The following is a 26,225-nucleotide window of genomic DNA, read 5'->3' on the forward strand; positions in this document are numbered from 1 at the left end:
TCACCTGATGTGTGGGACTGGAACTCACCAACCATGAGATCATGACCTAAGCTGAAGTCAGATACTTAACTAAGCCACGCAGGCGCTCCGATATTTGAGGTTTTGCATTAGTATTTCTTTGATTTAAAAAAACAGTTTAGTGGCGCCTGGGTGGCTCAGTCTGTTAAGCGCCCCACTTCAGCTCCTGTCAGGATCTCAGGCTGAGTTCGAGCCCCGCCTGGGGCTCTGTGCTGACAGCTCAGAACCTGGAGCCTGCTTCCGATTCAGTGTCTCTCTCTCTCTCTCTCTCTCTGCCCCTCCCCTGCTCACACTCTGTGTCTCTCTCCAAAATAAACAAACATTAAAAAAATTTTTTTTAACCAATTCGAACAAAATTTTTAAATGCTGGGAAAAGGCGGGGAAGGACGGCATAGAGTACTGAAACCAGGCGCTTGCTGCCAGCGGCCGGAACCACGACGACCACAACCGACCAAGGAAGAGCGATACCTTCCGCCCCGAACACCTCTCCGCAGTGCGAGCAGAAGAAGTGCTCCGGATGCCAGGTCTGGTTCATTGCCGTCAGCACTTTCTGGAAAAGGAACACACAGAGACGTCAGAGGGCTGCAGCTCTATCACCCACGAGCCCCGGCAGGAGAAGGAGGATGACTCACGTCCAGGATGGGAGCAGCGCAGTAAGCACAGCGCGGGGAGAAAAGGTGGTGGTAGTCCTTGGGGCAGTAGGCCAAGCCACTGCGCTCGAAGAAGGGGCTGCAGCCAATCTCCTCTTTGCAGTGAGCGCAGACGAAGTGCTCCGGGTGCCACGCTTGCCCCAGAGCGTGGATCGCCTGGGGAGGAAATGAAGTTGGGCCACCGTGAGACTGCAGCCGGGTGACCTAGGGCCTACAGGTTGCACAGCTCTGAACAGCACTTGGCGCACGGTACTTCGTGTAAACGGCGCCCCCCTGGGGTTACGCAACACGGAGGCCTAGACCCAGGTCCCACCTACGGGGTCTGTTGCCCCTGCATTATGGAGAGCCAGAGGGGTGCCCAGTTTCCTGACCAATCTTGCTGATAAAAGTCTGTTAGCTGTTGGTTGCCGCTACACAGCTCCGGAGGGTGGGGGAACCAAAATCGAGCACAGCAGTGACAGACAGGGATGACTACCGTGGCCTGGAAGGGATCCCTGGAAGAGGAAAAGGCCAGATGAGGGTTTTTGTTCCTCTGGTCTGAACACCTCATCTCACACCCCACACCAAAGCCCTTTGCTGTAGGTTTTGGTGAAGGATGACACAGCAGGAGGCTGCGGCCACGATTTGGAGCTGAGTCAGCGGAAATCATAATCAATCAACTTGAGCGGGAAGTTGGCACAGAGGGAGCAGGGGGAGACTCCCTCCCAGGACAGGCAGGACAGAAAAGTGGTTCAGAGTCACACGCGGCAGTGAGGCTCTCCTGGGCTTCAAATCTTACCTCCTCCTGTCTCTAGACCTTGGACATACATGCCAGTTAACATCCCAGAGCCCTTGTTTCCCTCATCTTTCCAAAGGAACAATTATATAGAGTGTCCCTTGAAGGGCTGATGTGACCGGTAAATGAGGAAATACTTGCAAAGTGCTTAACTCAGTGTCTGGAGCACTGTAAGGGATGGGTAGTTATTAACTATTACTAAAATGTCGTAGAATAGAAGGCCATAGAGCAATCTTTGGTGAGGCAGACACAGACATACACACAGACAGATGGCTGTAGGACCAACTTCTTGGCCCATCCCACCTTGCCAGCAATCGGCTTCTGACAGGAAGCACAGTGGCCCTTGGGCACTGTGGCAATTCCAAGGTCCTGCAGGTCCTGCTCCAACCCCCCCAGCATTGAGTCCAGGGAGGCTTTCTGATCCTGCTTGTTTGCTAAGTGCTTCTTGCTGGCATCTGCTTTCGCTGCAACCTGGCACCCGGGAGAGAACCACGAAAACAATCAGTGTCATGTACATTTCCCTTCCTTGGCATCTTCTTCATGACCTGTAAGCTCACCTCTACTGACGGATCCTTTCTTCTGTACCTAACCTCCCTCCAAGGCACTGGAAGAGTCAACATTGTAACACCAATAAAAATGCTTTCATCTCCCTTTTATCCTAAACTCCTCAGGCCAGATGAAATAGGAGTAATCATCCTTCATTTGTAAATCTTTTCTGACCGTGGGAAATCAAGTGTACGAAGATGACACTTTTCCTCACTCCTACAATGACCATAGGTCAACAATTAATCGTATCTTCTTTTTACCCATTTATTCTGCAATGTTTTTTGAGCACCTAGTTTGTGCTGGTCACAGCCCCAGGCTCTTGGCATAGAGCAATGTCCAAGGTGACCTAGATTCTGCCCACGTGGAGTTTATATTCTCTAGGTGATAGACGATAAACAACGAAATAAGTATATGATGTAACATCAGGTAGGGATAAGACATAAATTCTACACCGACACAGAAGCAACAGAGGGTGGGACGGTGAGAGAGAATTGATTTAGATGAAGGTGATCAGAGAAGACTGTCTAAGGAAGGTGACATTTGCACAGATATTTCATGATGTACGGAAGGGCCCAGAAATATTGCTATTCATGGGAAACGCATTCCAAAAGGAAGGAAGGCCCAGAGGAGGAGAAAAGTTAGGGGAAAAGTCGGAAGGTCAGGGGAGCTGGAGTAGAGGGAGTAAGAGTAAGTGTGGCAGCAGAAGACGATGGACAGAGAGGCAAAGATCACGTTGGGCCCTCATGGTAAACTCAGGTTTTATCCCAAGGGTTATGGAGCCTCTGGAGGAGTTCAAGCATGAGAGTGAAAGAATCTGATCTACAGGATCCCCATGGTAGCTGAGTGAGGGATTAAGTGTAGACAAGCAAGAGTGGAAAGGCACCAGCTAGGAAGGAGATTATTGTTAACAGTTCAAACCAGAAAGAACGACTTGGTCCCGTGTTAGGGGAGAAGGTGGTGAGAAGCTGTCATATGAGACTTGCTGATGGATTGGATTTATTTAAGCAAAACCCCAAGGTAGTTATTATAATCCATTCAAAGGAAAAGCCTCACATTACAAAAAAGATGCCCAGCTCGTCCTTCATCACTCCGTGTCCTGATTCTGTCTCTCTCTACTCCTTTCCGACCGAGCTACTACTACCATCTACCTAATACTTCCTGATCAGGAAACAGGTGCTCTCCCTACGGCCTCCATGGCATCAGATTTGCATGCACTAGACAGACCTTCAAAGCCTCCCATCCGCTGCCCTCACTTTACCTTTCCAATCTCATCTTTCATTAGTCACTAAAAGCCTCCATTGTCTAAGGCCAGCCAGGCTCCCTGCAGTCTCCTGAATATATACGATCTGTTACTGTCTGCCTTCATATCCTATTTTTACTGCCAGGAATAACTTCACATTATCTCACTAATCCAAAATGCTCATTTCCCTTCAAGAAACTTATCATCTGACAGATTTCCTCCCTCCTCTATTATAGAATGTTACTTAATGTTGAAGAGATTAGTGTTCAAAAGGTTAATGTCTAGAAGGCCCAAAAGGGCCATCCCTATTAAGTAGGTAAAAAAAAACACAATTGTAGGGGCGCCTGGGTGGCGCAGTCGGTTAAGCGTCCGACTTCAGCCAGGTCACGATCTCGCGGTCCGTGAGTTCGAGCCCCGTGTCAGGCTCTGGGCCGATGGCTCAGAGCCTGGAGCCTGTTTCCGATTCTGTGTCTCCCTCTCTCTCTGCCCCTCCCCCGTTCATGCTCTGTCTCTCTCTGTCCCAAAAATAAATAAAAAACGTTTGAAAAAAAAAATTTAAAAAAAAAAAAACACAATTGTATATGTATATACATATCCATGCATATATATCTATCCACACCCACGTCTACTTGGCTTATATATTCCAGAACACTTCGGAATGAGTATGTAAGAAACGGGCAGAACTGGATGGCTGGGGACATGGCTGAGAGGGAAATAGCTCACTGCAAACTTTTCCAACTTTGATTTTTGTACAACGTGAATGTATGGCCCATTCAAGAAATGAGCAGATATCTTTTATTTTATTTTTTTAATATTAAATTTATTGTCAAATTGGTTTCCATACAACACCCAGTTGAGCAGATATTTTTTAAACGTAAATAAACCATGACACATGCTAAATCAATTAGAAAACACAACATAATTAAAACTCCTAGTGTAGATTTTTTTTTTTTTTTTTTTTTTTTTGTCCTAGTACTTACAGCGGTACAATGCACTGAGGAATGTACCCAGTTTTGAATGTACCCAGGCATGGAAGAAAATTTGTTTCTGATGTTTATTCATCTGTTCCTGTAATGTGTCAGGAACTGTGCGGGCATTGGGAGTCCAAAGGTGAGCCACAAAGATAAGGTTCCTGACCTCCCCAGTCACACACCTTTTTATATACTGCCTTGTCTTAGTCACTTCATGTGGGCATATCGAAGCTTCCAACCAATTTAGAGTGGCTGGATTCTCTACCTTAAGAATTCTAGATGAGGGGTGTCTGGATGGCTCAGTTGGTTAAGCGTCCAACTCCTTGATTTTGGCTCAGGTCATGATCTCTCAGTTCAGGAGTTCGAGCTCCATGTTGGGCTCTGTGCTGACAGCATGGAGCCTTCTTGGGATTCTGTCTCCTCTCTCTCTGCCCCTCCCTCCCGCTCATGCTCGCTCACTCTCTCTCTCTTTCAAAAATAAATAAGAATAAAAAGAAAGAAAGAATTCTAGATATTTCCTTTAATAAATTCTTATTTTTTTTTTAATGTTTATTTACTTTTGAGAAAGAGAGACAGAGTATGAACAGGGGAGGGGCAGAGAGAGAGAGAGGGAGACAGAATCCGAAGCAGGCTCTGGGCTCTGAGCTGTCAGCACAGAGCCCGACTGCAGGCCTCAGACTCACAAACTGCAAGATCATGACCTGAGATGAGGTCTGACACTTAACCAACTGAGCCACCCGGTGCCCCTTCCCTTAGTAAATTCTTAAAGTCCACTTCTCTGATTTCCATCCCCTGCCAGGCCACATGAGCTCACCACTCACTCTCTACAGGCCAGAAGGAGGTGGCAGATTTTATCAGAGTATGGGGCTCAGGACTCCTCCTCCTCCCTACTTTCAAAGCCACACTCTGATCTCCCTGGCTCTGCCGCAGCTTGCCCTCCGCGGTCCCACTCAGGCGGGTCTCTGAAGGTCCTGTCGCATTCCATCCAGCCTCAGATGCCTGCGCCCTCATAGGCTCATGCCCAACTGGAAGGGCCTCCTCTCTCATCTGTGTCCAAACTGTTTCCATTCTTCAGAGTCCATCCCACACCCCATCCCCACCTCTGATAAAATCTCCTTGACCTCTCTACCTTCCTAACATTTGTTGTGTATATTTTGATAACCCATCTGTGTTTTATTCTATAAATGTTGCACAGGCTTATGCTTCCCTTTACCAAGCACATTCCACACTCCTTGAGATCAGAGCCCGTATTATATTATCTTTTGTGCCCAGCTAATACATCCCACAAAGTTAAATTCACGGTTGAATTAAATTTAGTCTGGGAAAATGAATGACAGCTGAGAGTTCCGAAGGGGGATGCAGAGCTGAGGTCCACAGAGATGCACCCAGGAACTATGCTCACCTGGGTCTGCATGTCACACAGATGGGCCATAAGCTCATCCAGCTGGGCAGCTGCTGAGGTTTTAGGAGGCAGCTGGGCTTTGTTTGGCTCTTGGACCTCACTGTAGGGAGAGAAAAAAAAAAAAAAAAAAACAAATCCTAACACATCAACACTCAGATAAATGTTAAGCCACACATAAAATACCAGAAAATGCAATTTTAATTACTAACCCCTTCAGTGTGAGTAAAACTAGAGAGAGTATTTAAAAAGTAGGTAGTGGGCTAAAAATCTCAACACGGTCTCCCTGCATTTTTGTCTCCGTGTCCTCTTCTGGTCATCTCAAAAGCTGACCATTGTTCTCAAGTCCATGAAGAGATGCTCTGGACATGTAGCTGGCAGGACGTTTTCCCCCAACAGTCAGGTGCAAAGCAGCTTCTAAAAATGGCTTGAAGATAATGGCCCAATATATATTTTTTATTATCATAGCATTCTTTTTTAAATTATAAATTATTACACCTTCTCTCACTTACTGTCAGGCGAAAGACAAACACTAAATAAGAATAAAGAGCAAGCATCAGCAAACTAAGGTCCAAGGGCCAAATTTGGCCATGACTGTTCATTTGCACACTGTTGACTGCTGCTTTCTTACACAGTTGGATAGTTCCAACAGAGACCTTGTGGTCCACAAAGCCTAAAATATTTACTGTCTGCCTTTTACAGAAAAAAGATCACTGATCGAGTTTAGACAATGTACATAATATTGGTTTCACATCCATATAATTGGGAGTAAATTATTGATGAATACAATTTGGACCCACGAAACTGAATACAGTCTATTCAAATACTTACCGAGTTGTTAGTAAAATTAACTGTGTACAAGAACACAGAATAAGGTTCAATAAATTCTAAGAAGTAAATAATACAGACCATATTCTTCTATTGCTTTAATAAAAGTACAGATTAATCATAAGAAATCTACCCACCTAAGAAAAAAATAAAACACTTCCAACAATTCTTCTGATGAATAAAGAAAATAAACTGAATTTTCAACCTATCTAGAAATCGCAACGGAAGCACGTACACACACACACAAACACCCTTCAGAGTCAAAAGCCATATGTTATTAAAAGGAAAAAATATAGGGGCACCTGGGTGCCTCGGTTGGCTGAGCTTCCAACTTTTGATTTCCGTTCAGGTCACGATCCCAGGGTTGTGGGATTGCGCCCCATGTGTGCTCTGTGCTGAGTGTGAAGCCTGCTTGGGATTCTATCTCCCTCTCTCTGCCCCTTCCCTCAATCGTGCACTCTCTCTCTCTCTCTACAATAAAATTTAAAATAATTAAAAGTAAAAAATAAAAGGAGGGGTGCCTGGGTGGCTCAGTCGGTTGGGCGTCCGACTGCAGCTCAGGTCGTGATCTCACGGTTCGTGGGTTCGAGCTCGGTTGTCGGGCTCTGTGCTGGCAGCTCGGAGCCTGGAGCCCGCTTCAGATTCTGCGTCTCTCTCTCTCTCTCTCTTTTGTGCTCTGTCTCTTTCTGTCTCTCAAAAATAAATAAATGTTAAAAAAAATTTTTTTAAGAAATAAAAAGAAAAAGATATAATGGACTGAAGTGCGATATTGAAAAATAAGAAAGACTAGAAACCAATAAACAAAACACCCAACTCAAGAATCTCAAAAAAAAGAAAAAAAAAAAAAAAAGAAACCCACCAAAACTAAAATAACTAAACAGAAGGAGTAAAAGCATGAATTACTGAAAAAGAAAACAAACAAAAACTGGGTTTTTTGGAGCACTGTGTAAATTTCCAAGTTCACAGAAAAATATGGAAAATCACCAAATAAGGTCTATAAATATCACAGAAATGCAATACTAGAACCAGACAAAGAGAGAACAGTGTGCGTGTAATGTGTGTATGTGGGATGGGGTGGTGGGGGCAGCTTAATAAAGACAGCAGAAATATGTTTTAAAAACATCCTGGCTAGATAGTGTTATGCCAGTCTTTTAAGCATGGTTCAACATTAGAAAAAGGATTAATGTAATTCATTATACTAAAAAATAGAAAAAGCTTTATAAACATATTGATAGGTGCTGAACTACACAATCCACCACCATTCCTGTTGTTGAAGATGGAGGAAAAGAAGTTTTATAACCTGATAAAATATAAGAAATCTACAGTGAACCTCATATTTAATGGTCAAATACTAAACACATTTCTAATTAAGAGAAGAGGAGGACAAGAATCCTACTATCACTGCTGGTCTGCAATATTATTCCAGATTGCATTACTAAATGCATTCAAAAGTAAAAATAAGAGACTTATATATTGGAAAGAAAAAGGCAAAGCCTTCTCATTCCTATTTTATTTTTTATTAAAAAAATTTTTTTAATGTTTATTTATTTTTGAGAGAGAAAGAGAGAGAAAGAACACGAGCAGGGGAGGGACAGAGAGAGACTCAGAATCCGAAGCAGGCTCCAGGCTCTAAGCTGTCAGCACAGAGCCTTACGTGGGGCTCAAACCCATGAATAGTGAGATCATGACCTGAGCTGAAGTTGGATGCTTAACCAACTGAGCCACCCAGGCACCCGTTTATTTTCTTTTTTAAATAGATGATATAATCATTTACCTGGAAAATGTAAGATAAATGATTGGACAACTATTAGAAGGTATCGAAAATATCAGGATGGTTACTAGGTACAGGAATACAGTGAAATAATTAGTCTCTTTCCTATAGACAGCAGTAGCCAATTTGAGAGTCCATTGGGGAAAGAGCACATGTTCACAACACCACCAAAAAAACATATAAAATATTAAAGAATAACTCAGGGGCGCCTGGGTGGCTCAGTCGGTTAAGCGTCCGACTTCAGCTCAGGTCACGATCTCGCGGTCCGTGAGTTCGAGCCCCGCGTCAGGCTCTGGGCTGACGGCTCAGAGCCTGGAGCCTGCTTCCGATTCTGTGTCTCCCTCTCTCTCTGACCCTCCCCTGTTCATGCTCTGTCTCTCTCTGTCTCAAAAATAAATAAACTTAAAAAAAAAAAAAAAAGAAGAACTCTAACAAGAACCGTGCAAGGCTTCTGTGAAGAAAAATCAGTGGCAGACATACAAGACATGCCTAAGTAATGATGCATAATACGATGTCAGTTTCTCCCATTAAACTAGAAGTTCAATGTAATTCCTAAAGAAATCTTAAGAGAATTATTCAAGTTCATTAATAAGCTGACGCTGAGATTCATGGGCCAGAACACTCAAGATCATTTTGTAAAAAGAGGTGAGGAGGGAAGATGTCTCGATAGATGTGCTGTCCTATAAAGTGACAATCAAATGTGTGTGATGTTGGAAAAGAAACAGCTCAGCCAACAAATCAGAGGACTGGAGCAGACGCAGCCCAGAAACAGACTCCTGAACCATGAGAACTTTGCATATGGTAAATGTGGCATTTCAGATCCTCATAAACAAAGTAGTAGACACAAAATGCACGACAGCCTATTTGAAACAATAAATTTAGATCTTTAACAAACTTTGCACGTGAGTAAGTTTTAAATGAATTAAAGACATAAATACATTTAAACATAAAACGAGTAAAAGAAAATGGAAGATTTTTTTTATAATTTGGGGTAATGAAGGCTTTCCTAAGAAAGGCATGAAACTTAAAGTGAAAGCAAAAAAAAAAAAAAAAAAAAAAAAATCAACAGAGCTAATTTCAAAAAAAAATTAAACATACATAAATACTTAAAACATAAATAATATTCAAATATTAAAGTCTGCAAATCAGTAAGACAAGCTAATAGAAAAATGAGCTAAAGATTTTTTAAAAAAGCAAGTTTCAGAAAAGGAAATTTTACTGTTTATTACTGTATAAAAATATGGTGATCTAGATCTTTGTCATGCAAATTCAACAGTGAGATTCCAGTTTTTATCCCTTAGCCAAAAATTTGAAAGATTAATAATGTGATTGATAACATTCCTCTCTTAAGGAAAAAAAGACTGTATTTTGGGCACAACATGTCCCACTACTGACCTACTTCTGTTTGAGTATTTAACAATAAGAAAAATGGAGGAGGAAGTGGATGTCTCCCCCTCTGAAGAGAAAAGATTTTGTCTTTTAGGTACAACAGGGCCTCCTGCCAGAAATAATTTTTGTTTTGTTTTGTTTTTTGTTTTTTTAATTGAGGAACAAAAATGTTCAAGTAGACAAGTGCTTGATTCAATCCTCAGAGGCTTCCAAGGAAGCACAGAGAGGCTCAGCCTCAGGACACTTTGGGGTCATGACCCCTTCGTCATTGCTGCCATAGGCGTGTGTCTTGTGTGCAAAAGGCAGCCAGGCTGTCTGCACATTCTCGGCCCTGTTTCCCGGTGTAGAAGAAATGTAGTTTCTTATGTGGGTCTGTATGATCCTAAAAACCTGTCCACCTCACAGTGCTTATCCAAAACACTTCTTACTGGTTGTTAGCAAGACTTCTGGTGCCGTATGGAAAGAGAAACCCTTGTTGTGATACCTTAAGAGTAACTGGATCAACAACATAATGTTTTTTTTTTTTTTTTTTTTTTTTCAACGTTTTTTATTTATTTTTGGGACAGAGAGAGACATAGCATGAACGGGGGAGGGGCAGAGAGAGAGGGAGACACAGAATCGGAAACAGGCTCCAGGCTCCGGGCCATCAGCCCAGAGCCTGACGCGGGGCTCGAACTCACGGACCGCGAGATCGTGACCTGGCTGAAGTCGGACGCTTAACCGACTGCGCCACCCAGGCGCCCCAACAACATAATGTTCTAAATAAGAATGGAAAGGTCAGAAGAGTTGGTGATTCCATCACTACAGGAAGTGTTCCTAAAAAGAGAGGAAGCTCAAAATGAGAGCTCCTTTGATGGGTCCCCTCACTTCCTGAAGGTGGTAAAAGTGCTTTGCTGTGTCATGGGCAACAGTTTAATTCGTGAGTTAGAGGTTTTAATAATATACAAATACAAGAGGTGTGGTGTTTGTTTTAAAATGTTTGTTTGTTTGAAGAGAGAGAGAGAGAGCAGGGGAAGGGGCAGAATGAGAGAGGGGATCCCGAGCAGGCTCTGTGCTGTCAAAAGAATACAGATTCCTCACGTGAGAGGCTTCGTTCGCTGGAATCTTCCCCTATTCATTCCTCTGCGATGTTTTTATGATTGGTGTTTCTCCTTCTTCTTACCAAAATTATTTTTGTTCGTGCCTACGTTTCTAAATTATCCTTCATATTGCTTTGATGTATAACTACAGTAGAAATATTACTACATGGCTACACATGCCACTAGTATTGAATACAGTCTCAAGGTTGAAAGCAGTGTTTGGTTCATTGAAGCAAGCCAGAGGAAATGGTGGAAGCAGAATGCAGGCATCTAGTTTCTGAGTCTCACGCTCTGTCCACACCTGCGAGCCTTATCAGCTCCGAGTTATACCAGCCTTAGGGATGTGTTCCAGGCTATTGCTTATTTACTAGGCCACCTGGATTTCATATCAGTCTCCCATACAGATCGACACAGCGTCATTCGGTACTGGGGAAAATGTATCACTCAAGGCCCACTCGGGAAAATACAAGCACTCTGGGAGTAAGCCAAAGGAATTTAATCCAGAAATCTGATTACACAGGTGATGGGATAACTAAAGAGGCAAACAGATACTGAGGTAATGCAAAAGATTAGCCACAGCAGAAAGCCATTAAGCGAGGGGGTGGGGAGTTACTAAGAGCCAGAGGCCAAGGTACAAGCTGGAATGGAACCACAGTAGGCCTGTCTGGCTCCAGCTGAAGCCAGAAAGGACATGTAGCTGCTGACCCCAACACTGTGGAGAGAGATTAGGGGAGGAAATACCCTGAATTTCCCTGCCTTTCACCCTCCAGCGAAAGCCAACTGATCCTGGAGCCTGGAAAACCCAGCCTACAGGGGTCAGCGCCCCCGGAATACAGACCGGAGCAAGAGAAGAGAAAGAAATAGGTCTGAGGGGAAAACGATGTGAGTCTTCTCCATTGGCATGCGATCAATTGATCGCAATGCCAGATACATAGGAAACTGGCTGTTGGTTGTGCTGGTTTTTCTGTTCTATGTTCCTGGCTTCATTAATATTTCTATCCAAGTCTTGGTTTCCTAGATTTTAAAAAGCAAACATTTACTGAAAGCCTATGTGTGCCAGGCACGGTTTCATTGTTGTTTTGCTTCTTTGGATTTTTTTTTTTTTTTTTTTTTTTTTTTTTTTTTTTTACAAGAAGGAGGGATAGGGTGGTTTAGGGGGCAACCCACCAGGCAGTCTCCTGGAACTGGAACGAATTGGCAATTACATTAATATAAATTGGCCTTACTCCCATCCAAGTAGAAAGTGTTCTCAGGTGGGAAGTTACAAAAAGACTTCATAGTAACACAGGTCCTTCCCTTATTTGGCATCATGGGTGTGCACTATTGACCGGCTGCAATTCTAGAACCAAATAAGGTATGGTGTGGTACTCTACCAAGCATGAGCCTTTGCTATCTCGTTTCCCTTTTAATTTGTGAAGTCCTTCAATTTGTTTCCCAGAAAGCTGTCTGATTTTTCAAACTGTGAAGCACTACCTGAAGAGAGAATGAGAAAAACAGCCTTTTTCATTTTCTCAGACTGTTGATTCTGCTTTGGTCAGTTGAAACGGTTTAGTAAGTGGATCTGTTTCAATATGTAATGTTTTTAAAAGGAAATCCACCCTCCCTCCACCCCCCACCCGCCAGCTAAATAAATCTTGAACAACTATAGAAAGAAGAAGTACAGATTCATTAGAAGTATATATTCATCAGTCTGCTGCGGAGACCCTCTTGTCTCACGTCGACCCTAATCTTAGCTCTGGTTTTGTTGGCGTCTTGCTGAAATTTCTTTAGGTGTTTCCTCTTCCGCGAACTGGAGCGTGATATTTGGAGTAGCCCAGCCGAAACGTGTGGTGACTCGAACGATTTACACCTTTCCAGGTGGTGAAGGAAATAGTGGCGCCCACCAGCCTGGACGGCCTGTCTAGAAGGCAGGCACCCTAAGAAACTGCCAAGTGAGCTTGGCAGAACTCCACCTCTGCTGAAACACTATGGAAAGGGGAGGAGGGAAGTCGCCAGAGTTCTAATAATGAACGCATGCAAAGCAACTTGTTGTCCAGACCCAGATTGATAACAATCATCTAATATCTTTAATATTTTAAAGTAGTGAATAAAAAACATACCTGTAGATATTGGGCTCCTGGATATGGGTCGTATACACGAGCTGTACCTAAGACATATAAGTGACAGAGAAGAAAGAGCAAACAATGAGTTTCTGCTGGGAGAATGTTGTCACTCATCTATGCCCAGAATTAGAGGATGTTGTTAGCTTCTAAATAGGACTGATAACTAGCGTATGTCTGAGATTTTCTTTCCCAAGGCAGAGCAAAACCAGCCATCCCACAACAGAAGGCCAAATTCGAAGCAGCCAGCATGTGAACAAGTAACAGCGTCCCCCGCCCTGCCCTAAAAAGCACTGAAATAGAGAAGTTGATCGTACTCAGATAGGAACCATAAAACCGACAAAAACAATCAGAGCAATTCCTTTACCTAGACAGGATGTTGTCTAGGGGAAGACTATATCATGTGTACATACAAAAAAATAAAATATGTGTGTCTCTAAAGGGTAGTTGACCAGCAACTCGTTTATTTATTGAACAAGTATTTATTGGGTGCCTGTCATGTGCCGGGGCCAGGGATGCAGCAATGAAAACAGAAAATGAAATGGACGAACACAAATTGTCTCCTCTGCCTCTGACATTTATGGTGGTGAGAGCAGATAATGAACAAATTAATAAGAAAATAGAATAAATTCAGTAGCGTGTAAAACTAATCAGGGGGGAGGGCATGAGAAATGGGAGAAAGATGGCAATGGAAAGAAAATATATCTGTCGATCAGGGAAGGACTCCCTGAGAAGGCGCCACTTGAGTAAGGACTCACAGAAGGTGAGAGAAGTAAGGAGATTGGGGGGAACCCTGGAGCATCCATGTAACAGGAAGGCGGCCAGGGCAGCACAGTGAACTGGCAAGACAGGGACAGGGAGTAAAAGGGGCCAGATCAAGCAAGTAGGGTGACCATATAATGGTTCAAACTGGGATGTTCTTAAAAGCGAAAGAGGGGTAGGTACCAAAAATAATTAATACTATATAACTTTAAAAATATGTATTTCTTGACCAAAAATTGGGTTTTATTATATTGATGGACCTACAAAATAATTCTTTTTTATTAATGTTTATTCTCGAGAGAGAGACAGAGATGGAGTGTGAGTGGGGGAGGGGCAGAGAGAGAGGGAGACGTAGAATCTGAAGCAGGCTCCGGGCTCCGAGCTGTCATCTCAGAGCCCGACGCGGGGCTTGAACTCACGAACTGTGAGGTCATGACCCGAGCCAAAGTCCGATGCTTAACCAACTGAGCCACCCAGGCGCCCCTACAAAATAATTCTCTTGAAAACTTATTTTCGAAATAAAATTGTCTAGGGGTGCCTGGGTGGCTCAGTCAGTTAAGTGTCCAACTTTTGATTTTGGCTCAGCTCCTGATCTCATGGTTCGTGAGTTCAAGCCCTGTGTCAGGCTCTGCACTCACAGCAAGGAACCTGCTCAGTATTCTCTCTCTCCTTTTTCTCTGCCTCTCTCTCAAAATAAATAAACTTAAAAAAATAAAATTCTCTAGAATGTTTTTAGATGACATAGCTATAAGCATTAATTTTTTTATGTTTATTTATTTTGAGAGAGAGCACAAATGGGGGACGGGCAGAGAGAGAGGGAGAGAGAGAATCCCAAGCAGGCTCAGCCCTGTCAGCACAGAGCCTGATGTGGGGCTCAACCTCACACACCGTGAGATCATGACTTGAGCTGAAATCAAGAGTCAGTCACTCAACTGACTGAGCCACCCAGGCATCTCTAAACAGTAAGTTAAAAAAAAAAAAAAAAAAAAAGCTTGTATATTGATTATTTGAACATTTTTAAACAGCACAGTAAATAATTTTTCTTGATATAGATTCATATACCTTAATTGTTTACCTAACCATTGTTGTCTCTAACACTGTGATGTGGAAATTTTTCTGAAAGATGTCTTTTTAAAAAATATGATCTTATTAGGACACCCAGGTGAGTCAATTAAGTGTCCAACTTTTGATTTTGGCTCAGGAGGTCATGATCTCAAGGTTTGTGAGTTCAAGCCCCGCAATGGGCTCTGTGCTGACAGCATGGAGCCTGCTTCAGATTCTCTCTCCCTCTCTCTCTGCTCCTCCTCTGCTCTCTCTCTCTCAAAATAAACTAATAAAAATTTTTTTAATAAAATATGATCTTATTATTTTCATATCTTTTAGTATTGCAAATTAGTTAAGGAGCTGCATTTTATATATATGCATTTTATATATAATATATAAATATATTTTGAAGTTATTGATACTTTTAACTGATGCTTCTCTGTAGACCATAATATTGAGAATTAATTGAGAAAATATTCCCACTCTGGATGTTGATGAGCCTACAAGTTCAGGGCAAATTCTGCTAAATGGAGGATATTCTCAAATGTTTCTCATATTAAAATGTATAAATATTTCTGCCCCAGTATTTTCACAGGTGCTGTATTTCTACCTCCATCCAGAGCACCTTTCTTCAATAATATTTTTACAAGACAGAGCTCCTAAGTCATCTCTTTGTGATTCTTTTCAACATTTTGCCAAATGTAGATACTGCAAAATCATAGGCCTTCACAATTTCATCCCATTCTGGTGGAGAATATAAATTTATCCAATTAAAATTAGAAACTCCATCAAAGACAAGATTTTTTCCAAAGCACAATTTTCAAATTAGGTAATTAAACCATTTGAGCTCTCATCTGTTAAGTTGTTCAATTCCTCCCCAGCTTTTGTAGAGAGAAATTTGAGCTCCTTCCTTTTTGCAAGCTTTGTTTTACATAATTGCAACTTGCTGAAAGCTTCAAAAGCTGAATTTTCATGCTACATTCACTGAATAATTCGATTAAATATTTCTGACTGATTTTCCACATAATGCAACCTATATTTAAGTTGCTTTACAAAATGTTATTTTCAGAGGCTCAGGCATTTCTAAAATCCGATTGATGACAGGCAATACAGAGAGAAAATGCATGCAACCATGCTGAAATGTTGTTTCCGTATTCAACATCAGCTTCTGTCACAGAAGTTTTGTAGATGAGTTAGATACATATATACTCTGATGGTGGAAATATAGACCTGTAAATTTTGACATTTGCAGTTTCTATTTTGATTGGTAGAATCCTGGAGCTTGGATGCAGTCAGGAATTTTGTGCACATCACAACCAATTCAAGCACATTTCTGCTGCATAGGTTTTTTAATATGGAACTTTTTTTTTTTAACCGCAATTCTGTTCTCCATCAAAATTTGTATTCATATGATCACACACGCACAATAACCCACTTTGTCTTCAATGTTGAACTTCCCAACTAAATTTACAATGGCATTAACAATGTCAGATGTTCTGCTTTTGAGGGAAGAATGAATTTCCAAATACTGAATTTTGATCCTTTCAATTAGAGGGGAAAAAAATCAAACCACTTTGGAATTAACAAATTTTCTGAGGTCTCTGGTAGCACGGATATAAAATTGACATTATTTGACAGTTTGCAAGGGGAGTCAACTCAATCGTCACATTTACTTCAGTTAGAAGCACAAGAAACCTTGAAGCTGATACTAAACAAAACCAGTTTAGAAGCGACACTTGATGCAGATGTAAAGGTGTGCTTCACTGTGACATGTTAGACACGCCTCCTGCAGCTGCACATGCTAAACCATCAGGCACGTTCTTTTTACATGAGCAACGTATGAAGTAGATGCTGATGTTTCTTCCATATGGCTGTGTCTTCCTGTCTTCTAAGGGACACTAACATCTCTACTTGCCACCGGGGGTGGACAGGAAATGTTGGCAAATATTTTGTGCAAATTACACATTCATCATCAATTCCTTGAGAAAATTAAACATGTAATTCTGGATTTGGTTTTGTTGTGAGCCAAATGCTGCTAAAAGCATCTGCTGCAAAAATGAAAGCATTGCCAAATAATAAAACAAATAGCTATAGCTGTACATACACAATTAAGGACAAAGCTGCTTTCATGAGAACATTTAGAATACATACACTCAGCGGTGAGAATGCTTGGCCTCTACTTCCTGCACGTAATTTGTATGATATTAAGCCACAGTTTCCCATATTTTTTCTGACCCTGAGGAGGGTCCATGCTTCTCATGAGCATGAGTGGTGCTATACAGAGTGACCGGCTGGGGAAAAAGCTTCCAAAGTTCCCCTGCCATCACCTGCAACCAGAGGTGTTAGCTGTCCCTGACGGTGCCTAAGCTTTTAGCTTTAACGGCCCGCACCCTGCATGTCATCCCTGAAAAGGAGCTTGCCAGTTAGGATGTGTCTGAACAGGATCAGGGAAAGAGAGATGAGTTGTCATTAGCCATCTTTAGGATTCAGCCATAATACAGTTCGAATTCTGTTCACTGAATGTATTTCACACGCTACTAGATGAGGCGTTAGAGGAAGCCAGAAGAACCAAATGGAGGTCTATGAACCCACGCTGGTTTAGTGTAAATACTAATAAGAAAACGCTAATAAGAAAACTTCCTGAAATATGTAAGACTTAGGGTAAATGCCAAAGCCAATAATAAGATGTCAAGAAAACAAGCATAAACTCAGGGCTCGTCCAAGTGAACCGAGCGTATAGTCACCCCACTAAGGTCAGCGTAAAGATGCTGGCTTTTGCTTCAAATGGAGATAGAAATTCACTGTGGGGTTCCGAGTAAAGGAATGACATCATCTGATTTAAGTTTTACGGAATCACTCTGGCTGCTACTCTGAAAATAAAATGCTGGGGGCAAGGGTAGCAGACCAGTTAGGAGCCTATGGCTATGATTTTGCATTGAGGAAAAGAGACAGTAGCTCCCTAGGAGAGAAATAAATGTTCATCCTTAAAACTGTATGTATATAGCTGGAGGGAGGAACAATTAAAGGGGGAAGGAACCACAGGCTCAGATTTCATGTCTGTGCAACCTGTGATTTCATACCAAGTGTACAAGGACAAATCAGAATATCATAGTTCAAAACACCACATGTGAAAACTACTTAATTCCTCTTCTACACTAATTCTATTCTCATCAAGCAACCTCCTAAGTACAACATAGATTCATGTAGACTTACATATAGGAAGGAAATATATATATACATATATATATGTATATAGCAAATACTGGTATCTATTATTCTATTTGATGGTTAGACTGTCTCTAACCAGACAATGATAAATTGGATTTCTGGATTTTTTTAAAAATACCATCTGAGTTTAATTTGTTTCTGTTGGTCCCCTAGAGTGTCATCATCTCTAGGTATACTAATAATTGAATTTCCTAATACATTTAACAGAAAATAAGACGTGGAAAGTTGTGGCCCTAGAAGGTCACCCTGAAAAGACTTGTCTGAGCTCCCACCTGGCCTTGCCCAGGTGATCCCTGGTCTTCTGGAGTGTTAATTCCAGTCATACTGCAACATGCATCTCTGATGCCCAGACAGCAATATCAGAATTTTCCAAGTAAATTAGGGAAGACTCTGTTACCATGCCCTCACTAGAAAAAAATTTAGTTCTCAAAGATTTATTCTTCCATGATGATTTTCTCAATTCTCCTCCTTTCCAAAAACAACCACCGTTAAGTTATCATTGAGGGATTTTTCTTGGATATATGATTCTCCTCTCACATCACTCTACGTAAGATACAATCAATTTTCAGAAATGCACTCAAACACTTATATTCAAGGTACTCCAATAAATGAAAGTTACCAGCAAGGGACTTGTATCATTCTGAACAGAAGGGACACCTGAAGTCTCAGCAAGGTCAGTCTCCTTTCTGGAATGCTGATCCAGGGAAAGAGGAGCTGGGCTGCAGGATTCATCACTGTCCTGGAGAGTGGAGCGTTCCAGTTCCTCCAACAAGGCATCTATATTATAAGATACAAGAGAAGCATAATACAGAATATGGAAGTCTTCTGGGATAATTTTCCTCCTTAATTATCCCCACTGTGCCTCCATTCATCTTCTTCTTTTGGGTTAGGGCTATTTTCAAATATCTTCTTTTATTCCATATTTTACTTCAAGACTGTGGTCTATTCTACCAGAAGATGTTTAATGCCTCCACATACTGTGACCTATTTCCTAGGGTTGCATTCAATTTCACAGCATCACTCAAGAATTTGACTTCTTATAATGCAGCGTATTAATACTTATCATTCATTTTGGGTGGATTGCCTACAAAGATCCCCAATAAGAAAAAAGTAAATCCCTATATATTTTTCCTATCAGAAAAATAGAAGTAATTATATTACATTTTTTCTAAATATACCAAGACAGTGGGGAACCTGGGTGATGCAGTTGGTTAAGTGTCCAACTCTTAGTCTTGGCTCAGGTCATGATCTCACAGTTGGTGAGTTCGAGCCCCACATAGGGCTCTGTGCTGATGGCGTGGAGCCTGCTTGGGATTCTGTCTCTCCTTCTCTCTGCTCCTCCCCCATTTATGCTCTCTCGCTCTCTCTCTCTCTCTCTCTCTCTCTCTCAAAAAATAAACTTAAAAAATAAATAAATATACCAAGACAGTAACACTTATTCTTAACTCTGATTATTTTTTTTCTTACATACCAAGCACATGATAAAACTGTCAAAACCAAGTAGAAGTATTCTGTCTTTTAGAGTATAGGGGGGGAAAAGGGATCATGGAGAAAACAGCTATTGCAAAATCAAGCAAGATGTTGCAATCCAAATACTTGAGACTTGTTTCCCTTGTAGTTTTCTTCAGAAAAACCAATGCACTTTACAAGTAGCACACTACCACTTTTCTGTTATGATGAAATTAATAATAATTAATAAAAATCAACACATTACAGGCACTATGCTCAGGAACTTATATATTTCATTTAGTCATCCTAATGCTTTAAGGCAGGTGATATTATCATCCTTAGTTTGTAAATCAGCTACTACTGATGCAGCCTTGTCCGACTGATCCTGGACTATCTGATCCCAGACCCTGCACTAACTTCAAGTCAAAAATTCCAGTCCCCATCCTCACGTGGATTCTCAGGGCCATCCTGGCATGACTTCTCTGAAGTCACTTCCTCATCCCCATAATCAAGTCATTTTATTACAAGTTTTCTCAAATTGTGGGTTGAGATCCATTAGTGGATCTGTGGTGGATTTCCTACCACAGGTCATGTTTTCTTTAAGTTAGCAAAACAGTGGATTATATTATTTCTAAGGATCTGCCTACATCTGAAGTCCTCAGATGAGGAAAATGAACTTTACACAGGCCATTAAAAAAAGAGATTTTCATTTATTTTAGATATCAGGGGGGATGGGTATTTATTAACGGCATAAGAAAAGATTTAGTCATTTCTGCCCAAAAGTCCACCAACTGATGAACAGATAAAGAAGATGTGGTGTATGTATATACAATGTAATATTATTCAGCCATAAAAAAAGAATGAAATCTTGCCATTTTCAAAGATGTGGATGGAGCTAGAGAGTATCACGCTGAGTGAAATAAGTCAGAGAAAGACAAATACTATATGATTTCACTCATACGTGGAATTTAAGAAACAAAATAGATGATCGTGGCGGGGGTGGGGGATGGGAGGGAAAGAGAGAGGAAAACCAAGAACCAGACTCTTAACTCTACAGAACAAACTGATGGTTATCAGAGAGGAGGTGGGTGGGGGTATGAGTGAAATAGGTGAAGAGGAGTAAGGAGCGCACTTGTTGTGATGAGCCCCAGGTGATATATGTAAGTGTCGAATCACTATATGGGAAGCCTGAAACTAATATTACACTGCATATTAACTAGCTGGAATTTTTTTAAAAATCTAGTAATTTCTTGCAAGTGAAATTTTCTACAGATCTTTCTTAGTCACCCATCTCATAAAAATATTGAAGTTTATGCATCATTTTAGAGATGAGCAAGCTGAGCTAAACTCTTCAAGGCAAACTACCCTTCAAAAACTAACGGCCGTGGAAAAAAAGAGATGAAGGGGAAACTGAGATTAAGAGAGATTTAAGAAACACAACTAATTTCAATGTGTGAACTTCAGTAAAAAGAAAACAATGAGGAATATTGAACACTGAATATTCAATACTTTAAATAAGCACTGTTAACTTATATTAGATATAAAAAGACATTTGATAATATTAAGTAATGTCTGTTAACATTTTACGTGTTTCATGATATTAAAGAACGATTATGAATTTTGTTCATGATAATGTTATTATGGTTATTTGTATATGTATATATTTATTTTAGAGATTAATACTGAATTATTTACCAATGACATGAATGTAATATCCGATTATCACTTTAACATAATCCAAGAGTGGGGCACCTGGGTGGCTCAGTCGGACAAGCGTTGGACTTTGGCTCAGGTCATGATCTCACCGTTCACGTCGGGCACATGGGGCTTTGAGCTCACAGCTGACAGCAAGGATCCTGCTTCAGATTCTCTGCCTCCCTTTCCCTCTGCCCCTCCCCACCACGTGTATGCTTTCTCTCTCTCTCTCTCTCTCTCTCTCTCTCTCTCTCTCTCTCTCTCTCTCTTTCAAAAATAAACAAACATTAGGGGCACCTGGGTAGCTCAGTTGGTTGGGCATCTGACTTCAGCTCAGGTCATGATCTCACAGCTTGTGAGTTCAAGCCCTGCATCGGGCTCTGTGCTGACAGCCCAGAGCCTGGAGCCTACTTCAGATTCTGTGTCTCCCTCTCTCTCTCTGCCCCTCCCCCACTCACACTCTGTCTCTCTCTCTCTCCTTCAAAAATAAACATTAAAAAAATAAAATAATCCAGGAGTGAAAGGAATGGATGGGTGTATTATGAAATAAGATTGGCCAAGAGTTGATGATTGTTTATGCTGGTTGATAGGTATACTAGATTTCATTAAACTATTTTCTTTACTTGCATATATTTTAAAATTCCTGATAATAAAAGATTTTTTTTAAATGAACAAAAAAGAAAGGGAAAACTAAAGTAAAAAGAGAAAGTAAAACTTTTTTCTAATAACCTTACTAGCCAGAATGAATGCCAAACTGAGTTCCAAAGTTTTATTCGGTGCCCCTCCATTAAGATGTACCCCCCCCTCTTCTTTTCTATTTTCTAAGCTTCACTCCAACCAGAAGTCATACATCTCCTTGGATTCAAAATAAAAAAACATTTACAATAAAGATTAGGGGAGAGAGGAGACCCTCCATGAGGCACACACAACATCTCTGGGAGTGGGTTACACACCAAAGTTAGTGAAACTCTCCCCTCTGGGTCATGAGTTAACAGGCCTCCGTCTTCCCGTTTCCTATGAATGCACATAACACCAACACCCGAGATTATCTTGCTTTCTGCCAGATTCCGTAATTTGAAGATGACTAACTTCAGTATGACAAATGCGGGGTTACAAGGGGTGGGGGGTGGTAGTACACTGAAAACTCCACAGTCCTTCTCTGTGGTGCTTCATCTGTGGAAATCCAATCATGTCAACATTAACATGAAACGAGTAAAGTGAGGTCTCTTGGGGGATCTCACTGGATTGTAAAGCTTTCATTCAGAGCCAGAGGCTGCTCCTGGTTCCCCATTAGCCGGCCTCCCTGAGTAATGAAGCTTCAGGTAAAAGCTGGAAGCTGCAAACTACCAACCTTGGAGGAGATACTGCAAAAAGAAAATATCTGCCTGCCTTTGCTGACCTGTCACCTGTTAGGAGGTTTGGTACTTTCCCCCTTTCTCCATTTCTGGACCAGGTTTCTCTACCATTTCATCCTGCTCAACTAGGGCAAAACTGTACAAATCTAATTTGTAATTTTTTAAGTATCTGGGTTGTTCTACTGGCTGGAACACACTTCTAAAACAGGAGAGGGGTGCCTGGGTGGCTCAGTTGTTTGAGTGTCTGATTCTTGATTTTGGCTCAGGTCATGATCTCACAGTTGGTTGAGTTTGAGCCCTGCATCAGGCTCTGTGCCGACAGCGTGGAGTCTGCTTGGGATTCTCTCTCCCTCACTCTCTGCCCTTCCCTGGCTCGTTCTCTCTCTCTCTCTCTCTCTCTCTCTCTCTCTCTCTCCCTCCCTCTGTCTCAATAAATAAATAAACATTAAAAAAAAAAACAATAGGAGAACACCTTGTAGATTAATCAGTTTTGGTGTTAGGGGTTCCTGAGAGTGATACTGAACAAGTTTATTATTTTTCTTAGTTTTCTCATTGGAAATAAAAAGTGGATACTACCTATTTCAGAGAGTTGCTTCAGACACTAACATGATTAATATCTGTAAATACGTCAGGTTTTAGCTTAACTCGCTGAATACTTATTAGTTCCCTTTTGAATTACCTGCGTGAAAGCCATTAGGTGTTGCTAAAATACGAAAGAAGGGCTAGATTCTAGTGAGCTGGACTTTGAACTTAGAAACGTGAACTTCCCCAATTCTCACACAGAATAAGAATGTGGATTCTAGTCCAAGTCCAAAACATGTTCTACCCCAAGCAGCAAAAGAGAGACTTCACCTTCAAAACAGTTTTGTGTCTATTAAATACCACCTTTCCCTCTTCATTGACATCTCTTTCCTCCTATAATTTGCCTTTCTTCCTTTCTCTGGTCCTCTGCTCTCAAATTACACTCCCAATAACTAACACTCCCAATAATTAACAACAGCAACAAAAGACAATATGCGAGATACGTTTTTGTTGTTGTTGTTGTTGTTGTTGTTCACACTTTTGACATACCCCAGACATACAAAAACCCGTAACACTATGGAATTAATACAGCTTGGAAAGCGAGTAAAGTTTAGTGACTCAGTATTAGGAAGGATACCAGCAACGAAGGTCAGCCGAGGATAAAGAATGAATCCCAAGAATGACAAAGCTTCCATTACTCCAAAGATTTGAAGTCAGGGATCTCTCTGAGCTATGTGGCCAATTGTTTCACTGCTGGTTTTAATTGTTTGAAATGGAAAGAGTATCATATTTGCAGTCTGTAGTAATCTGTTCCTTGAGAATTCCTCCAAATAAAGAGCTTAGCAACAGAATTGGTGGAGTTATTGTGCTAATTCTCCTTGGTTTAATACTAAACCATGGAACAAATGAAACCACCCTGGCCTTTCTCCAACCTTTACAGATGTCTCATTCTTGCTCTTCCATTTCTTCTCCTCACCAACACCATCTATCCCTCTCCTTTTTTTTTTTCTTCCTAAATCATATCTCTGCAGGTGCCAACTGTGTGACCACCCTGTGACCTCCAATAGTCGCCAAGGGGCAAATACTCATAATAAACAATTCAGTCCAAAAGTATTTGTGCATGGTTTACTCCGCTAAGCACCAAATTCTGCCTGTTTGTGCCACTAAAAGAGTGCACCCGGAGTTCCCCAAAACAATCCTAGTTCCTCACGCGTCACTCTTGGTTGGGCTGAAGTCAAGAGAGAAGTGGAAACAAAATCTTCCAGCAGCACCCTCCCCCTGGCTAGAAGTACATCCCACCACACAGAGATGGTAGCCAAGTCTTCATTCCTTCAGTTTCCCCTCCAGGAAGGTCCTCACTCACCTAACTCTTCCATTGTCACGCACCCCAAGATGCGCTGGTCCCACAGGTTGTGAGGAACTGTTTTAGCATGTGCTGAAGAGGACTGCAAAGGAACTGAACGAAACAGCATGAAGCAGCCTCTATAACCCTTTTTGGTTCCTGTATTTGCATAGCACTTCCTCTCTTTTGATTTGGTGAGTTTTTTTTTTCTTTTCTTTTTGAAAAGTTAGGGTTCTAAAAATGGGACATAGAAAGATGGGTAGTAGGATTTGAGTTCTGTTAGTGCATTGGACAGGGTGATAAAGATTCAAAATTAACTTTGAAAAAAATTAAACTCCTACTATGTGCCAGGATTCATCTTGAATTCATGGGAGTGGCAGATTTGCACTTGTTTCCTCCAGTGTGGCTGGAGCATCACAAAACCTGCTGTGTGTGAGTGTATGTGAGTATGTGTATGCGTGTGTGTGCACATAAAGCTGGGAGACCACAAAAGCAGTTTCCTTCATAAAATTTCCATCAGTTAACCAGCACCCAATTCGTTTTGCTGTCTTCATTCACTTAATTATCTGAAATTATGCTTCCCTGCTTTCCTGAATAGACTGTAAATCCATTAAAAGCAGGGCAGAGTAGTAGTCACATTTAGATTTTCAGGGCCTGGCTACGTCTGTGGTCCAAAACACAACCAACTATAGCAGTCATGAAGAATGAAAATGGGAAGACAAGACACAAGGCGTTAAGCTGCAGATGTCTCAGTGAAGCACAATTTCTGCTTAGCTATGTTGCTTTCTAGCAATTTCTCAGAAAAAGGACACTGAGATTAACTTTCATCTTTTACCACTCTGATTTTACTCACCTTGAATGAAATAAAACATTTACAAAAGGCCTCCTATGAGAAGGCAGTGTGTGAAGAACTATAATTATGGCCCTGTGAAACAGATATTATTATCTCCACCTCTACCAGTAGTGAAATAAATTCAAGGAATGGTAACTTGAGGAAATTAACAGAATTATAGGTAGCTTTACTGTTTACTATAATCCAGAGAGAGAGAATCTAAAGCAGGCTTCTCACTGTCAGTGCAAAACCCGACGTAGGACTCAAACCCACCAACCCAGGAACTGTGAGATTGCAACCCATGAATTGTGAGATCGTGACCTGAGCTGAAGTCAGATGCTCAACCAACCGAGTCACCCAGGCACCCCAGTCCAGATTTAGTTTCAATGCCCGTGATCTTTCCTCTGCAATCCAGTGGTCTTTTTTTTTTTTTTTTTGGTTGATCTAAAGGAATTATTGATTCTTTCATTCCCTCCTGACACAAAGATTTTTTTTTTTAATCAAAAGATTCCCACTCTGCATTACTTTGAGCAGCCATTGGATGTCAGTGCTGTTCCAAAAGTCCAGATGGGTTTGAAAAAATTCCCATCCACACTAATCTGTAGTTTTTACAACTGAAATGTCACTAGTCCTATGAAAGTGCAGAACACTCGATAGCAAATATGCCATTTGCCTCAGCTGAACTGGTAACTAAGCCAAGACACCGAGGAAAAATGCACTTCAGCACTTGGCTTGCAAATATTAGACTCCATCTGCAGTTTAACTTAATGATTTATGTGAAATTTAGAATTGGATCCCCAGATCTTGTTTCCAACTGCTTTCTCTGGGGGGTTTTAAACCTGGATGTTTTATTTTCTAGGGGTAAGAACCGTTCTCTCACATCGCTTCCTGGGTACAGTTCATGAAAAGCAGTAAGGAAGGAATGCAGGAGTCACTGACTGCAACTTGGAAAACAAATGGAAACTCCCATTTGACGCATTAGGATAATATAGTTGCATACGCTAGTGAACAGACAGGTAATTTCTGACAAAGCTGCTGTTCTGACCGTGCTTCCTGTGCAGCAGAAACATTCAAAACCACAGAAGCCAAGTGGCTTTGAGGGAGGGAGCATGAAAGAGGCCTTGGGTTTCTCTGAGTAGGTCACAGAATCACGATAACAACCCTTCACCCTACCCCCTTCCCTGCAGCCCAGGGACCACAGCCAAGTTAGGCAGCTGACGCCAGCTCCTTG

At 41.4% G+C, this 26,225-nt stretch overlaps 1 protein-coding gene across 2 annotated transcripts in view; it reads right to left on the reverse strand.

The window, feature by feature from the left end:
* Positions 1 to 26,225, reverse strand: part of LPXN (leupaxin) — a 41,196-nt gene that overhangs the window by 13,461 nt on the left and 1,510 nt on the right. Inside the window, exons 1-7 of one of the 2 annotated variants that reach the window (XM_058689076.1) lie at positions 24,184 to 24,330; positions 18,419 to 18,576; positions 12,766 to 12,812; positions 5,603 to 5,702; positions 1,747 to 1,914; positions 651 to 824; positions 487 to 568 (exon numbers count right to left, since the gene is read on the reverse strand). In XM_058689076.1, coding sequence (XP_058545059.1) covers positions 487 to 568; positions 651 to 824; positions 1,747 to 1,914; positions 5,603 to 5,702; positions 12,766 to 12,812; positions 18,419 to 18,576; positions 24,184 to 24,292 — 838 coding nt within the window. In that variant the 5' untranslated portion in view covers positions 24,293 to 24,330. Of the gene's footprint in view, positions 1 to 486; positions 569 to 650; positions 825 to 1,746; positions 1,915 to 5,602; positions 5,703 to 12,765; positions 12,813 to 18,418; positions 18,577 to 24,183; positions 24,331 to 26,225 lie in introns of those variants that run through there. The other variant, XM_058689077.1, reaches the window with a different exon arrangement.

This window comes from Neofelis nebulosa, chromosome 10, assembly GCF_028018385.1.
Source record: "Neofelis nebulosa isolate mNeoNeb1 chromosome 10, mNeoNeb1.pri, whole genome shotgun sequence".
Taxonomy (NCBI): Eukaryota; Metazoa; Chordata; class Mammalia; order Carnivora; family Felidae; genus Neofelis; species Neofelis nebulosa.